Genomic DNA, 17,035 nt, shown 5'->3' with positions numbered 1-17,035 from the left:
TAGTTTTTCTTTTCTACTTTATTTATTATTTTCTTATGCTCTAGCCCCTATTGTGTTTTTTACAGTCTTGGCAGGTAATAAATCTACATCGTATCATATCAAAAGACTATCAATGAGTAAATGGAATCCAAAATGTACATAAATTAGAATGAATAATTAATTCAAACTAAAAACGAACAAAACGACCATAAGCACGAGTATGGCTGACGTCTTCTAAGCCTTCTAAAAACTAGAGCGTCATTAGCACTTTACAAAAAACACAATATATTTCAAACGTTTTCTCTTTCATGAGAGAAAATAAATTATTTCTTCTTTCCAATAATCTATAAATACCTTGTCCAATGTCAAGAGAAATATATTAAATCGTCATGTTAGAAATTTACTAATTTAGTTAGACGACAATTAGTTTTAACTCTATCCTTACGCAAAAAGCATATTATAATCTCACATTATTTCATTTATCTTCTAAATTTTTTGTTTAATTAGAAACTATTCATTTAATGGAGAATCATTCAAAGTTTCGCAGAAGGAAACTATAATGTATTTTTTTAAATACAAAATTAATAATACAATTTATTGTTAATACAATTGTAAGTACAATTAAACAAGACAATTTAGTAATACTATTGTTAATATAATTTAAAAATCATTAAAATACAGTAAGTCTTTACAGCTCATTAGTATTATTTACAAACATTTTTGCACAACACATAACAATTGCTATTTTAGAACTTTTTATGTTTTGCTGTTCTTTTTCTACACTTGCTTATTGGTTCTTTATCTATAATATCTTGAGCCATAATTCATCTAGCAATGTTATTTTCCGTTCGTAAGTGCAAGTTTATCTCTGTTTTATACCCTCTAAATCATCAGGACACACAATTACTTACAGATGGTTCAAAAATCTACCCTAATATACTTCCTAAAGCTGAGAAATCAAGCCCCTCCTCTCAGTGGTGGATCCAGGGGGAGGGGGGTGCCTGCCCCCTTAAAGTAGTCCAAAGTAGTGTAATTTACTTAATTAACGCAAATTTGCGTTAATTATGCTTGCTCCTAACGCAAGTTTATCGGATCACCTATTTTGCGCCCCCCTAAAAAAATCCTGGATCCGCCCCTGCCTCCCCGTAAAAAAAATGAAGAATAAAAAAATATAAAAAAATAAAAATTTAGATAATAGATTTTTTTTGGCACACGTTAGTACTGTTCAGGTCAAATCAAGATAAACTTAAGCAGTCTGGCCCACAATGTAAAAGAAGGGAAAAGCTGGCAACTATGAATATAATTAATACGACAAAGGTGAACTTTAGGTTAGATAACAGCGGATTTGGTTACATAAAAGAATAAAATTAAAGATCGAAGATTATTTATGGGGTGGGAATTAAAGATTACAATGATGTAGATGTAGATGATGTAGAGCAGCGTCGACAAATTTATTCTCAAGGAAATAGCAATCTCCTTGCATTAAATCTTTAAGATTTTGTTAAAGTTTCTGAAAACGGCTGCAAATTTTGTGTACATAAATGGATAGGAAAAGAGGGTTGGCCCCTACTAAAAACAAATTCCACGCACATGCTTGTACTGAAAATATTATTTTTTTTATTCATGAAGACCATGTACTTTTAGTGTAAAGGAAGGATGTCCATGGCTTGTCATCAGATTTCCCCAGAGAAAATTTTTTATTTTTTTAGGAAAAAAAAGAGCATTGGAGAGTGTAGAGTGTAGTAAAAACGGACATAAAACAGACTGCATTGAACAGGAAAAGCGGTAAAATCAAATAAAGAAACCCCACGCAGTTGTTCTAGTCTTATTAGCTGCTACAAAATTAATATAAATAAAATATGTGCTAATATACGCTTTAGGCATTTTAGCGACTAATTTAGCCTGCAAACCTTGCAAAAAACTGAATTTGTAAACCACTAGACCCTTAAAGAAGCTTTACTTACCAATGCAGCCACTTAAGTTAGGTAAAAATCCTGCAGAACAACTAAAGTTAAAATAGCCAATTTGGTTGACGCAATTTTGGTGCAATGGGGCATCGTAGACAGTGCATTCGTTAATGTCTATACAAACACCGTTACTAACGGAAAAGCTGAAAGGAAAAATATTTTAGAACTACTCAAAAACAGACACGTTGAATCAATGAAAGCTTAATACTGATGGTATGCCAATTTCAAGATAAAATCACGTAAATGCAATTTTTCTTAACTTCTATATTAAACAAAAGTTGCTCAGTATACTATTAAATCATTTCTAAGACATTTTTTTCTTTTATCCAAGTAGTCAAACGTGATCACACGAAAAATGTAAAACAAATCTTAATTTGTATTTATGGACTGAAAAGTCTGAGCGTTATTTTAGATGGCGTTATTTAGATAGCGTTATTTTAGATGCGAACACAAATGAGTAGGCAATATTTATTTAAGGGCCGCACTATTTCAAGATCTATCTACTGACACCATAATAATAGCAAGCGTAAACTTATACAAATGAATCAATACTTACTTCAAATAAAGCAAAAGATTAAGTCAGTGATTAGCCGGCATACTGTAGGACTAAACCGTATATCCAAAAATTAAACTAGATCTCTTAAGGGAAACAGCTAACAGGATCGATGTAATACTTGGGGCAAATAACTTGTATTATTGGGAACTACTTGTATCGTTTGTCAAGAATATTCACAGTCAAGCATATACATTTTCAGATGTAAATTGAACACTTTTGCAAAAGAAACTCGAAAGAGGATGGAATGCTCTTATATTTTTTTTTGAGAAGGGAGGGGGATTCTATATCCTAAAATTTACAATTGGGCTCATGGTTTATATTCTGGAACGTTTAAAAACATAAATCACGAGGAATACCTGTTAATAAAGCCAAGTTATAGAGGCTACATAACTTATAGGATATAGCCTCTACAGACTATTAAATAAAAAAAAACTAGTTTTTTTTTAACTGAAGGTAAGGAGCGACATTAAAACTTAAAACGAACAGAAATTATTCCGTATATGAAAGGGGGTGTCCCCTCCTCAATACCTTGCTCTTTACGCTAAAGTTTTCTATTGTTTTAAAAAATAAAGTTGTGTGACAGATTCAAACTTTAGCGTAAAGAGCGAGGTATTGAGGAGGGGACATCCCCTTTCATATACGGAAAAATTTATGTTCGCTTTAAGTTTTAATGTCGCTCCTTACTTTCAGTTAAAAAAACTTGTTTTTTATTTAATTTCTAAACGTTTTTGAATTAATTCAGCTTTGATTTTGGCTCACCGTACATGAATAATTAAAAAGAAATTTGCAAATTAATTTTAATTTTTTGGCTGAATGCCTTTCTCGAAATTTTGTTCTGACGTATTAAACTCACGAACTAACTTACGTAACGAACTTCTATATTCGTATGTTTTATTGCGTAGACTAGGGAGTCTCTCCCTAGTCGATCACAAAGGCCAGTTAATTAGAATAGATAGCTTTTTTGAAACTACTAAAAAAAACTTTAGCAAAAAGGGAGAGGTATTGACTAGAAGGCGAATCCCCTCATATACGTAATAATTTCTTCTTTTTTTTAAGTTTTAATGTTGCTCCTTACTTTCAGTTGAAAAAACTTGTTTTTTTATTGAATTTCTGATCGTTTTTTTAAATAATGCTGGGAAATCCGGTGCCCCCTTCATAGAAATATCCCTTCCCCCAAGGAAACATCCTCCTTGGAAGGATCCTCCCTCGTAACCTCCTCCTCCAACATCCCCCCCCATAAAAAAAATCCCGCTTGAAACGTCTTTATACTTCCCATTAACCAATACTATATGCAAACAATGGGCAAAGTTCATAACTTGCAGCCCCGAGAACTGTGGGGGATTAAGTCATCCTCAAAGACATATTTATTAGATTTTCGACTATGCTAAGTTGCCAGTGGGGGCCAAGTTGCCCTCCAATTTTTTTGGTCACTTAAAAAGGACACTAAAACTTTTAATTTCCGTTCAAAAAATCTCTCTTACGATATTCTAGAACTACTGGATCCATATGATCACCCCTGGGGAAGTAAAAAAATAAAAAATAAATAAAAAAAACACCCATCCGTGATCTTTCTGCTGACAATTCCACATTTTTGCAGATAGGAGCTTGAAACTTCCGCAGTAGGGTTTGCTGATACGCTGAATCCGATGGTGTGATTTTCATTAAAGTTATATGAAATTTTAGGGGTGTTTCCCCCTTTTTTTGAAAATAAGGTAAATTTTGTCAGGCGCGTAACTTTTGATGGGTAAAATTAAACTTAATGAAACTTATATATTTGAAATTAGCATAAAAATCTGATGCTATTGATGTATCTATGGGTATTAAAATTTCAGTTTTTAGAGTTTCGGTTACTATTGAGCCGGGTCGCTCCTTACTTACAGTTCGTTACCACGAAGTGTTTGATGAATTATTCCATTTGGCTGGTGAATTTCTGATAACTTCCTGATAACTGATAACCTCCAATTGTTTGTTTTATTTCTCTATTAATTGATGTTCAATTTAAAAAATTAAAATTTTTGATATTCAACTATAAAAAATTTTTGTTTCTTTTTTGGTTTTTTTTTTTTTTTTTTTAGCTCGGATTACATTTATAAATTCTTTTAGAGGGAACGACAAACACAAATTGAAAAAAGTCTTGTCTTGTAAAGGAAGAAACAGAATAGGAAAGGAAAGGAATCCAACGTAGGGACTGCTTTTGGAGATGGGCCAGTGAGCCAGCGTACATTCTTCATTTTCAGAAGTGAGAAAAACCTTGAAGCCAGGAATTTTTTCAAGGGAACTAGGGATACTTCAATGCATTCCTATATACCCCCTTTTATCGGTGAAATTCTGTTGTAAGTTGGAAATGAAATTATTATAAACGTTTATCAATTCTTTTGTTGCTTTGAAAACTAGAAAAGTGCCCAAAACAGCTTTTTATATTCATTTATATTTATGTTCAATCTAATTCTATACTGTTGATAAAATATCTCTTATCTTACCCGCTACTGCAGCTGCATCCCAAGAAAGAAAGGGAACAAATGGCGAATTCATCGCCTCCAGAACGACACATATTTATATCACACTCAGGGACAACCAGCTCTACCAATAAAGTTGTCAAGTCCATTTCCAGTGGGACTAAACCAGGTAAAATTACAGTTTCTTGATTATTGAAGGAGTCCATAATTGATTCTTTCAAACTTTCTTGTGTTACTGACAGTTTAACAGGAGCACTAAGCGCTATTTGAACTCTTGAATCTATATTTTCAATAGTGAGAGAAAAGCCAAAAAAACCAAAGTAGTTGAAAATCTGAAAAAATAATAGTTTTCGTGATATCACTCCAAGACCTTTTTGAGTTTCGTCAAATGCAGCAATATTACAAAACCTTAATCGTAAACTACTGTGTCTAGTTTTATCTTTTTCAAATCTAGTCCCAGTCAGTATTTTCTGGAGTTTTGGTTAGTAGAGCCTTTGTAGGAATTACCGGTGTATTTGAATTTTATCTACTGCACCTTTTTTTTTGGATTGTACGAATAGCATTGATATCCTTCAACATGTTACGACAGTCATAAACAAGCTGCACTCTTAATTTTAAAGACTTACAAATGTCAGGGAAAGAATATAAATTGCAAAGCTAATACACAAAGAATATTTTATATAAAATATAAAGCTAATTCTAAACACAAAAAAAGTTAATCAGTAAGTGTATACACATGTCTACATGCACATATAAGAATAGACATAAACACATACAAAGTACACATGAAGACAAAAATATGTGCAAAATACGCATCAAAACACAGAAATAGAATATGTCAACTACGGGAAACTACGCAAAATAGCTCTATTTTATAAATAAAAAATATATACATACGTATATAATATGTAAAAAATTTTGCAAGTTCTTCTTTATAAGTTAAACCCTCTTTATTGTTTTACATAGATTAGTAATTTACATGTAAGGTTTTCTAGCCAAGAAATAAAAATAATAATCTGAGGAGATATACCTAACAAACAGATGGATACTATTTAACAGATTGAAGGAAAAAATGGGCGTGGTTATTCTTACTCACTGCGTAATAACTTTTGATTCTATTTTTTAAGTTTATGTCAGCAAGCTTATTTGGATTAAATAAAAAAGCCTTCGTCTTTACGCTAAGGCTTTTAGCACTTTTAAAACAACTTTTTATTCTAACTAACCGGCCCTTGTGTTTCAGGAGCTGTTCTTAAAAAATTGGGACAAACAGTCAAACTTCAGCGTAAAGAACAAGGAATTGAAGAGGAGGTATTCCCTTCACATACGGAAAAACTTCTGCTCATTTCGAGTTTTAATGTTTTTTCTTTACTTCCAGTTAAAAAAAAACTAGATTAAAAAAATCAATTTCCAGTCGTCTTTTAAATAATAACGCTAATGCCGCTAAATAGTAACCAAAATTCTGAAGAAAATATGATTTTGGATAATAATTTGTAAATAAAAAGAATATGCTTATCATGCTGATTTCAAACATGTACACTATTTTCATCTTGAATTTACCTACAAAAAGCTAGTAGCCAAAAGGAAACTTGCATCATTTTAGAAAAAGGGTAAAAACTAAACCCCCGACTTTAATATGTTCGAGAACCCTAGATGGAAAGTTTTGAGTTGGTACCTAGAAATATACGTTGTAGTTTTCAGTAAGCCGGATGGCTGCTGGTGCGTTTTCCCACTTAATTTGGGTTGCCAGGAGGCTATGATAGTGAGCCAATGATCGTACAATATTCCAAGAATACTCCTTCAAACAGAAATTAAAAGTTCTAGTGCTCTTTATAAGTAGCAAAGGAGGTCACGCCGCAGCAAATTGGTAGTTTCTAAATTATGTACCGCAACACAAAAATTTTGTCTTGAAGAGAACCAAACTAATACCGATTCAAAATTCTAAATAGACCAAATTAGAGTAAAATAATGCAAAAACTGAATGATTACAAATATTGAAATTAACTTTTCATACAGTTTACCATCCAAGTAAATGAGTTTTTTACTTTCCTTGGACAAACAGGCGCAATCATTTCTTAGTTGTTTATAAAAATTGGAAAAAGAAGCAAGAGAAGAAAGATTCAGAGTTACACTTTTCAAAAATAGCCAAAGATACTTACAAATAATCTTAAAGTTGTTAAAAGCTTAATATAAGCCTCTGAAGTAGAATCTTCGTAGACTTCCGTCCATTGGTTTTTCAGTGACAAAATTATTTTCATTTCAGCAAAATTTGACAATGAATCCGCTGAAAAAATATTAAATATACTCATATGGGCTTAGGCGTCCCAAGTTAGAATATATCTGACACATACATTTTTTCAGAAAGTACATATATCAACCAATATAGAGTTAAAGACATGTGTATTTTTTTGTATTGATTTGAAGATACAGCTGCAAAAAATGTCAAAAAGCTAAGTATACAAAAATATAACTAGTTAGATGAATGATAAAAGTATTTTTTTCATTTTTTGAGGCAGAATAAATACCTCCACCCCAGTCCCAGAGGTAGGTGTCTATACCTACACTTGACAAGTGTTGGGTAAGAAATGTCTGTACCCATACATAAATGAAATCAACCCAACAGGAGCGTAGCATGGTAGAAACTGGTGCAGTCGGATGAAGTTCGGCGTTATTGCGGCAAATATCTATTTCGATTAGGAAAACAAGATTCGTGGCTCTAAAAGCTCAAAGAGCGTTCGTTCATTTCCAGCGTTGTCGGAATTTCACCTAATTCAGGAGGCCATGAAGCTAAACCAACAGTTAGGTGCCTATACCATTTAGATTGTGTGTATACGCATAACTGTTTTCTATATCCTATTTGTGAGTTTATGCACTAACTTAAGCGTCACATTGGATGGTTTTACAAAATAGATAAAATAGTTCCGGTGGTTAGAGCCCCATTTGTCAGAAAATATTAATGAAATATAAAAAACAAAATAAAATTTGACAAAAATGGTTTTACATATCAAAACTAGTAGGCCTATGTGGAACAAGTATTTTGTAAAACAAAAACTGGTGGGGTGCCTTTGTACTTCATCAGTTTTAATTAATATCTCACAAAAAATCATAGCATATAGGATATGGGGCAGTAAGGTGCCAATTCACGAGCCTTAAGGGGGCTGAGGTTAGGGTGCTATGCAATTTTCTCATTAAAATACAAAATGATGTTGTTTCGATAACTAGGGGCGGGATTTTTTTCTGTAAAAACACCAAAAAACAGTATTTTTCAAAATCTAGGGGGATAGACTCCCACCTGGCACCCCTGAGGGGCATCCCAACGGAATTTATAAGACTGGCAAGGGGGAAAGGTTGAAGAAAACTTTATTCAGAACCATTGACACAAATGGTAAATATTCGATGAACGCGAGGGATCAAATAACTGCAAATTCGGGAGGCAGAGGTACTCATAGGAAGGCCTGGGGAGGAGGAATACAGTCCGTCTAGGCCTAGGGAGGACGGAATACAGTAATTTCTGTTACTATTGGAGTAACAGAAATATCAAGCGAGATATCCTGTGCAGAATGATTAACCTCCAATTAAAAAACGATTCCTTTCTGAATTGATCTTAAGACAAAAATTACGGTATTCATCAGAAAAGACGAAAAAAAAAATAAGCTCAGTAGTCCGAATAAAGTTCAGGATATCCTCAGCATATCAAACAGTTCGTGGTAACGAACTGTAAGTAAGGAGCAACCCGGCCCAATGGTAACCGACATTCGACAAATATGATAACTATGTCTTTTAGGATGACTTAATCCCTTAAAGCCCCCAAGGGGAGGGCTGAAAGTCATGAACTTTACCCAATGCTAACATATAGTATTGGTTATTCGGACTCGGCTCAATGGTAAGCGAAACTCTAGAAAATGGTATTTTGATACAAATAGATACATCAAAAGAATCGGATTTTAATGCTGATTTCAAACATATAAATTTCATCAAGTTTAATCATACCCATCAAAAGTTAGGCGCCTGAGAATATTTGGCTGATGTTCGAAAATATGGGGAAAGACCCCCTAAAAGTCATAAAACCTTAATGAAAATCACAACATCATATTCTGCGTATCAGAGAACCTTACTGTAGAGGTTTCAAGCTCCTATCTACAAAAATGTGGAATTCTACATTTTTTGCCAGAAGAAAGATCACGGGTGCGTGTTTATTTGTTTGTTTGTTTTTTTCCCAGGGGAGATTGTATCGACCCAGTGGTCCTAAAATGTCGTGAGAGGGCTCATTAGAATGGAAATTAAAACTTTTTAAGTGACAAAAAATTGGAGGGCAACTAGGCCCCCTCCTACGCTCATTTTTCCCAAAGTCACCAGATCAAAATTTTGAGATTGCCATTTTGTTCAGCATGTTCGAAAATATTATAAGTATGTCTTTTAGGATGACTTAATCCCCCAAAGTTCCTGGGAGCAGGGCTGAAATTTATGAACTTTACCCAATGTTAACATATAGTATTGGTTATTGGGAAGTATACAGTACAGACGTTTCCACGGGAGATTTTTCCTGGTAGCGAGGGGGGGGGGGGTCGGGGGTTATGTGGGAGGATCTTTCCATGAAGGAAGGTTTCATGGGGGAAGGGACATTGCTATGAAGGGGACGCCGGAATTCCCAGCATCATTTAAAAAAAAGATCAGAGATTAAATATAAAAAAACAAGTTTTTCAACTACAACAGCAGCAACATCAAAACTTTAAAAGAACAGAAAATATTACATATATGACTGGGTTCACCCCCTAGTCAATACCTCACTCTTTAAGCCAGAGATTTTTTAGTACTTTCATAAGAGCTATTTATTCTAATTAACGGCCTTTATGATTAAGCGGTCAGTTTTAAAGAATTGGAACAAAATTCGAACTTTCGCTTAAAGAGCAAGGTATTGACTAGGGGGCGAACCCCCTAATATACGTATTATTAATATATGAATATAGAAGTTCGTTACGTAAATTAATTCGAAAGTTACGTATATTTATTACTAATAAAAACGTTCGTAAATTAATTGAAACAAGTTTCGAGACAGCCATTTAACCAAATAAAAGTAAATTAATATGAAAATTTTGTTTTAATTATTCTTGTACTGTGAGCCAAGGTCAAAACATGCATTTATTCAAAAACGTTCAAAAATTAAATAAAAAAAATAAGTTTTTTTAACTGAAAGTAAGGAGCGACGTTAAAACTTAAAACCAACAGAAATTATCCCGTATATGAAAATGGCTGTCCCCTACTCAACGCCTTGCTTTTTACGCTAAAGTTTGACTCTTTCTCACAACTCTTTTACTTTTAGACAATAAAAAACTTTAGTGTAAAGAGCAAGGCGTTGAGGAGGGGACAGCCCCTTTCATATACAGAATAATTTCTGTTTGTTTTAAGTTTTAATGTCGCTCCTTACTTTCAGTTAAAAAAACTTGTTTTTTTTATTTAATAAAACAAAAGACCCATGGAAATACAAAATTTCGGGTATTCCGTTTGTACGGCAAACATATCCGAAACATGGTAGGAGAAGTGTCAGCCCCCTTCTACTTCATCAACAAGAATTTGTCTTCATCGGGCCAGAAGGAGACTATTTGGATTGAGAAATCTTGATGCGGAAAAAGACCTAAGTATATATTTTTTTAGCAGTTTAATGAAAGGAGGAATGACACATTGCAACTAAGAGTAATATTTATTGGCTCGTAATAAAACGAGGCTTTGGTTGTTTTGTTTGTTGGTAAAAATCTAATCGCCCATGGCGTCAATTCACGAAAATGCAGAGGGAATATTATGTGTTTTTCAAAATCCAAGCAGAGTGTAATTTTTTTTGTCCATTTTTCAATCAAAATATCAGGGAAGGTTTTCTTAATTAAAATACTAGAAACGTATTTTTCAAATTCTTCCGGGGAGGGGGACTATAGGAGGTAAATTTATGGAGCACCACACCTTAAAAATTGGTACCAACAGTTGGGGTAGTTAAAGTAAGAGCCGATTTCGTAGATGTTGCATGATTAAGGAAAAAAAAAATTCAAGCCACTAAAATGGCTGTGGAGGGATTAACCTTTTAAAGTCTCCTTATCTACGCCTACGATTTGACAAAATGGTATTTCTCTGCACAGCGAAAGGATTGATTAGAAAAAAATTGAAGTTTTGTAGGTTCAAAACGCAAAGGGCATGTTTTACGGATGGCAAAGAACAAGTTTTAGTCAGACCATTATAGTTCTTGCGAAACATACCCAAAAGCAATAAATTTAACCAGTGTCCATATAAACCTTCCAACAAACAGTTTTGTCTGCAAAATTTTTCCATATCAGATCCTGTTTTTTACTATTACAGAATACTAACGAGTTATGTGATTAAATACTGTGATAGCTGCACCTAAAACAACTAAAATTAAGTCCCGAAACAGGTATCATGGAAGACGTTTTTTGCTGAATTAATTAAGAGACAAAATAATTCTTACAGAAGCAAAGAACAAAGTTGAAACTTAAAATGAACAGAAATTGCTGCTTTGCAGATTGCCCAAGATATATCAACCAAATTAGCTCAAGGAAACTGACTCGTAATATTTTCCAATATCTATAGAATTTTAAAAATTAGCACTTTATAAAAAAAAAACAGAACTGACCCCAAAATTTGGATGTTCTCTTAGGAGTAGAAAACTGTATAAGTAGGACAGCCATAAGAAATTAAACATGTCACGAGTTATAAAAATTAAACCTGGGTAGGCACCAACCAATATCACGAGTTGGTTTACGCGTATTTGTGCTAGTTTGGTATACTTATCCTGCTTGATCCCAGAAGCAATGATCTTTGTTTGTTATTAAATAAAAAAACAAGCTTTTTAAACTGAGGGTAAGGAGCCACATTAAAATTTAAAACGAACAGAAATTATTCTGTACATGAAAGGGGCTGTCCCCTCCTCAACGCTTCCCTCTTTACACTAAAGTTTTTTATTGTTTTAAAAAATAAAGCTGTGAGACAGAGTCAAACTTTAGCGTAAAGAGCGAGGCGTTGAGGAGGGGACAGTCCCTTGCAAATACGGAATAATTTATGTTCTTTTTAAGTTTTAATGTCACTCCTTACTTTCAGTTTAAAAAACTTACTTTTTTTTAATATTTAATTTCTGATCATTATTTAGTTAATGCAGCTTTTATTTTAGCTCACCGTCATTGAATAAGTAAACAAAATTTGCATAAAAATTTTACTCTTTTTTTGCTAAATGGCTGTCTCTAAATTTGGTTTTGACGTAATTTACAAATTAGCTTACGAAACGAACTTCTATATTCGTATATTTTTCTTCTGGTAAAAAATACGTTGCAGATATAGTTGCAGATTTTTGCAGATATGAGCTTGAAACCTATGTAATAGGGTTTTCTGATACGCTGAATCTGACGGTGTGATTTTCATTAAAATTCTTTCACTTGTAGGGAATGTCTCCTCCCTTTTTAAAAAATCAGGTAAATTTTCTCAGGCTCGTAGCCTTTGATGAGTAATACTACACTTAATAAAATTTATATATTTAGAATCAGTATTATAAGCCCATTCTTTTGATACATTTATTGACATCAAAATTCAGTTTTTAAAAGTTTCGATTACTATTGAGCCGTATCGCTTGTTTTTTTATTGTTTTTTTTATTACGTATATATTATGACGTATATGAGCAGGTTCTTCCCTTAGTCAATACCACGCTCTTTACGTTAAGAGTTAAAAAAAATTTTATTCACAAACCCCTGAATCACAAAGGCCGTTTAATTAGAATAGATAGCTCTTTTGAAAGCACTAAAAAATACTGTAGCGTAAAGAGTGAGGTATTGACTTGGGGGAGAACACCCTCATATACGTAATAATATCTGTTCGTTTTAAGTTCTAATGTTACTTCTTACTTTCAGTTGAAAAAACTTGTTTTTTTTAATTTAATTTCTGATCGCTTTTTAAATAATGCTTGAAAATCCGGCGCCCCCTTCATAGAAATGTCCCTTAACCCAAAGAAACATCCTCCACTGAAAGACTCTCCCGAGTAACCTCCTCCTCCAGTCAATACCACGCTCTTTACGTTAAAAGTTAAAAAAAATTTAATTCACAAACTCCTGAATAACAAAGGCCGTTTAATTACAGTAGATAGCTCTTTTGAAAGCACTAAAAAAAACTGTAGCGTAAAGAGCGAGGTATTGACTTGGGGGAGAACCCCTTCATATACGTTATAATTTCTGTTCGCTTTAAGTTCTAATGTTTCTTCTTATTTTCAGTTGAAAAAAACTTGTTTTTTTTTAATTTAATTTCTGATCGTTTTTCAAATAATGCTTGGAAATCCGGCGCCCCCTTCATAGAAATGTCCCTTACCCCAAAGAAACATCCTCCACGGAAAGATTCCCCCAAGTAACTCCCTCCTCCAGCCCCACCCTCTTAGAAAAAAATCCTTCCTGAAAATGTCTGTATACTTCCCAATAACCAATAAATAATGCTGGCAAGTCTGGCACCCCCTTCATGGCTATATTCCTTCCCCCATGAAATCTTCCTTCATGGACAAATCCTCCAACATAACCCCCGACCCCCCCCCACTACCAGAAAAAAAACCTCCTGAAAACTTCTGTATACTTCCCAATAACCAATACTATATGTTAACATTGGGTAAAGTTCATAACTTTCAGCCCTCCCCCCGGGAACTTCGGGGGATTAAGTCATCCTAAAAGACATATTTATCATATTTTCGACCATGCTGAACAAAATGGCTATCTCAAAATATTGATCGGGTGTTTTTGGGAAAAAAATGAGCGTGGGAGGGGGCCTAGTTGCCCTTCAATTTTTTTGTCACCTAAAAAGGGGAGTAAAACGTTTAACTTTAGTTCCATTCAGCCCTATCACGATATTCTAGCACCACTGTGGTAATACAATCACCTCTGGAAAAAAAAACAAATAAACACGCATCCGTGATCATTCTTCTGGCAAAAAATGCAAAATTCCACATTTTCGTAGATAGGAGCTTGAAACCTCTTCAGTAGGATTCTCTGATACGCTGAATATGGTGGTGTGATTTGAATTAAGGTTCTACAACTTTTAGGGGGTCTTTCGCCCTTTTTTTGAAAATCAGCCAAATTTTCTCAGGCGCGTAACTTTTGATGCGTAGCACTAAACTTGATGAAAGTTATATATTTGAAATCAGCATTGAAATTTGATTCTTTTGATGTATCTATTCGTATCAGAAACCAGTTTTCTAGAGTTTCGGTTACCATTCAGCCGGGTCGCTCCTTACTTACAGTTCGTTACCACGAACTGTTTGATCAGTTTCAACATCTCTCTTTCCTTCCATAGAAAATATTGTCTTCTTAATTACTTCTTTGCTCGTTTTTAGTTTTCCTTAAATATCATACTTTTCAGCCATTTCAGTCCAGATATGGTACCAAATAATGACATGTGGTGGCATGCAAACAAATTATTAGGACGAAGATGCAAGAGTTTTTCATTCAAATATCAAATATCTGTCCTTGACCTTGTGGTCGCATACTAGCCTTAACAGCCAAAAATGAAAAAAAAAGTCAAACCCAACTATCTATATAATGCTAAGATTTATAGCAAAATATTGTTTTGTTTTACTTACGGTTAACTACCACACTCTGTCTGTCAGTTTTTTTGATCAAACAGTTCGTGGTAACGAACTGTAAGTAAGGAGCGACCCGGCTCAGTGGTAACCGAAACTCTAGAAAACGGGTTTTGGATTCCAATAGATACATCAAAAGAATTAGATTTTAATGCTGATTTTAAATATATAAGTTTCATCAAGTTTAGTCCTACCTATCAAAAGTTACACGCCTGGGAAAATTTGACTGATTTTCAAAAAAAGGGGGAAAGACCCCCTAAAAATCATAGAACCTAAATGAAAATCGCACCATCATATTCAGCGTGTCAGAGAACCCTACTGTAGAGGTTTCAAGCTCATATCAACAAAAATGTGGAATTTTGCATTTTTTGCCACAAGAAAGATCACGGATGCGTGTTTATTTTTTTATTTTTTTTCCCCAGGGGTGATCGTATCGACCCAGTGGCCCTAGAATATCGTGGGAGGGCTCATTGGAACGGAAACTAAAAGTTCTAGTGCCCTTTTTAAGTGACCCAAAAAAGGAGGGCAACCAGGCCCCCTCCCACGCTAATTTTTTTCTCAAAGTCACCCGATCAAAATTTTGAGATAGTTATTTTGTTCAGCATGGTCGAAATTATGATAACTATGTCCTTTAGGATGACTTTATTCCCCGAAGTCCCTGGGAGGGGGGCTGAAAGTTATGAACTTTACCCAATGTTAACATATAGTATTGGTTATTGGTAAATATACAGACGTTTTCAGGGGGGAATTTTTCTGGTATTAGGGGGGCCGGGGGGTCGGGGGTTATGTGGGAGGATCTTTACATGGAGGAAGTTTTCACGGGGGAAGGGACATTGCTTTGAAGGGGGCGTCGGGTTTCCCAGCATTATTTAAAAAAGGATCAGAATGAAATTTAAAAAAACAAGTTTTTCAACTGAAAGTAAGGAGCAACATCAAAACTTAAAACGAACAGAAAATATTACGTATATGATTGGGTTAAACCCCTAGTCAATGCCTCACTCTTTAAGCCAAAGATTTTTTAATACTTTCATAAGAGCTATTTATTCTAAATAACGGCCTTTGTGATTAAGGGGTCATTTTTAAAGAAATGGAACAAAATTTGAACTTTAGCTTAAAAAGCGAGGTATTGACTAGGGGGCGAAACCCTTAATATACGTATAAAAAAATATATGAATATAGAAGTTCGTTACGTAAGTTAATTCGTAAGTTAAGTGTATTTATTACTAATAAAAACGTTCGTAAGTAAAATTAAACAAGTTTCGAGAAAGCCATTTAACCAAATAAAAGTAAAATTAATATGCAAATTTTGTTTTAATTATTCATGTACGGTGACCCAAAATCAAAACCTGCATTAATTCAAAACCGTTCAAAAATTAAATAAAAAAAACAAGTTTTTTTAAGTGAAACTACGGAACGACATTAAACTTAAAACGAACAGAAATTATTCCGTATATGAAAGGGGCTGTCCCCTCCTCAACGCCTCGCTCTTTACGCTAAAGTTTGACTTTCTCACACAAAGGTAAAAAGACGAATCAAAATTCATAAAGCTAAAATACAACACATACAATAGAAAATCAGCTACAACTAGGAAAACCAGTGAAATTTGACTAAAGAGTCAACCTTAAAAATAATACAAGGTTGTAAATTGTATACATTTGTATAACCAATGTATTCCAATTATTTCAAAAGCTAATAAGGTTGAGGTATTTCAAAACCAAGTAAAAGATTCATAAAGCACCATAAAAACTAAATTTTCAAATAGTTATAAAATTCTCAAAAGTCTCTCTAAATAACTCTCAAAATTCTTAATCCAGTATTTGTTACTTTTCTTTAGATGCCTTTTGAAGTTCATAAATGGGATGGCTTTTTATAGGTTTATTTTTTACTTTGTTACTTCTTTTCGTGGAACCCGAATCTATTCTAATCATATTTGCATTGCGGACGTCCGAAGTGAGTTCTTTCCAAATATTTAAATTATTTCCTTGCTTTCCACGTTTTGAATATTCCTAAATTTTTTGCTGTTCTGTGTTTTTCTCTTTTTGTGATGTTTAGCTAGATTGTTTTAAAACTTATTTATTTTATTTAACCTACCTTTCTTCAGAAAAATGTGAATTAGAGACAATTAAAAGGCTGAGTCAGAGACAGCAAGAATTAGAGACAGCGAGTAGATAGAAGGGTAGCCTACCTATAACACACGTTCCATTGACCAAAGTTTTCGGAAATGGACAATCACATTCAAAACCAATTTCACTTGCCATGGTTGTGCATACTTGTCCAGAAAGGCAATTATTGACTTCACATGAGGTAGGATCAATCTTCAGAACTAAACCGATACGAATAAAATTTTAACTTTTGACAAACAACCATCTAAATATAACAATACTTTTACATGTAAAATGTTGGCAACAGGGGTGTCATTATTAAGAAAGTTGACGATTTTATGTTCGCAAAATCATCTGCAGTTAGTTTAGTATC

At 33.7% G+C, this 17,035-nt stretch overlaps 1 protein-coding gene across 1 annotated transcript in view; it reads right to left on the bottom strand.

Moving 5' to 3' along the window:
• Positions 1–17,035, bottom strand: part of LOC148953483 (uncharacterized) — a 208,442-nt gene that overhangs the window by 131,124 nt on the left and 60,283 nt on the right. Inside the window, exons 7-10 of the mRNA XM_089087977.1 lie at positions 16,746–16,883; positions 7,115–7,239; positions 4,983–5,290; positions 1,944–2,089 (exon numbers count right to left, since the gene is read on the bottom strand). Of these exons, the coding sequence (XP_088944103.1) occupies positions 1,944–2,089; positions 4,983–5,290; positions 7,115–7,239; positions 16,746–16,883 (717 nt within the window). The remainder of the gene's footprint in view (positions 1–1,943; positions 2,090–4,982; positions 5,291–7,114; positions 7,240–16,745; positions 16,884–17,035) is intronic.

Source organism: Artemia sp. Qi Xiang Cuo, chromosome 4, assembly GCF_049724085.1.
Source record: "Artemia sp. Qi Xiang Cuo chromosome 4, ASM4972408v1, whole genome shotgun sequence".
NCBI classification, from domain to species: domain Eukaryota; kingdom Metazoa; phylum Arthropoda; class Branchiopoda; order Anostraca; family Artemiidae; genus Artemia; species Artemia sp. Qi Xiang Cuo.
The sequence above is the reverse complement of the archived record's forward strand: the minus strand, read 5'-3'. Positions and strand labels throughout refer to the sequence as shown.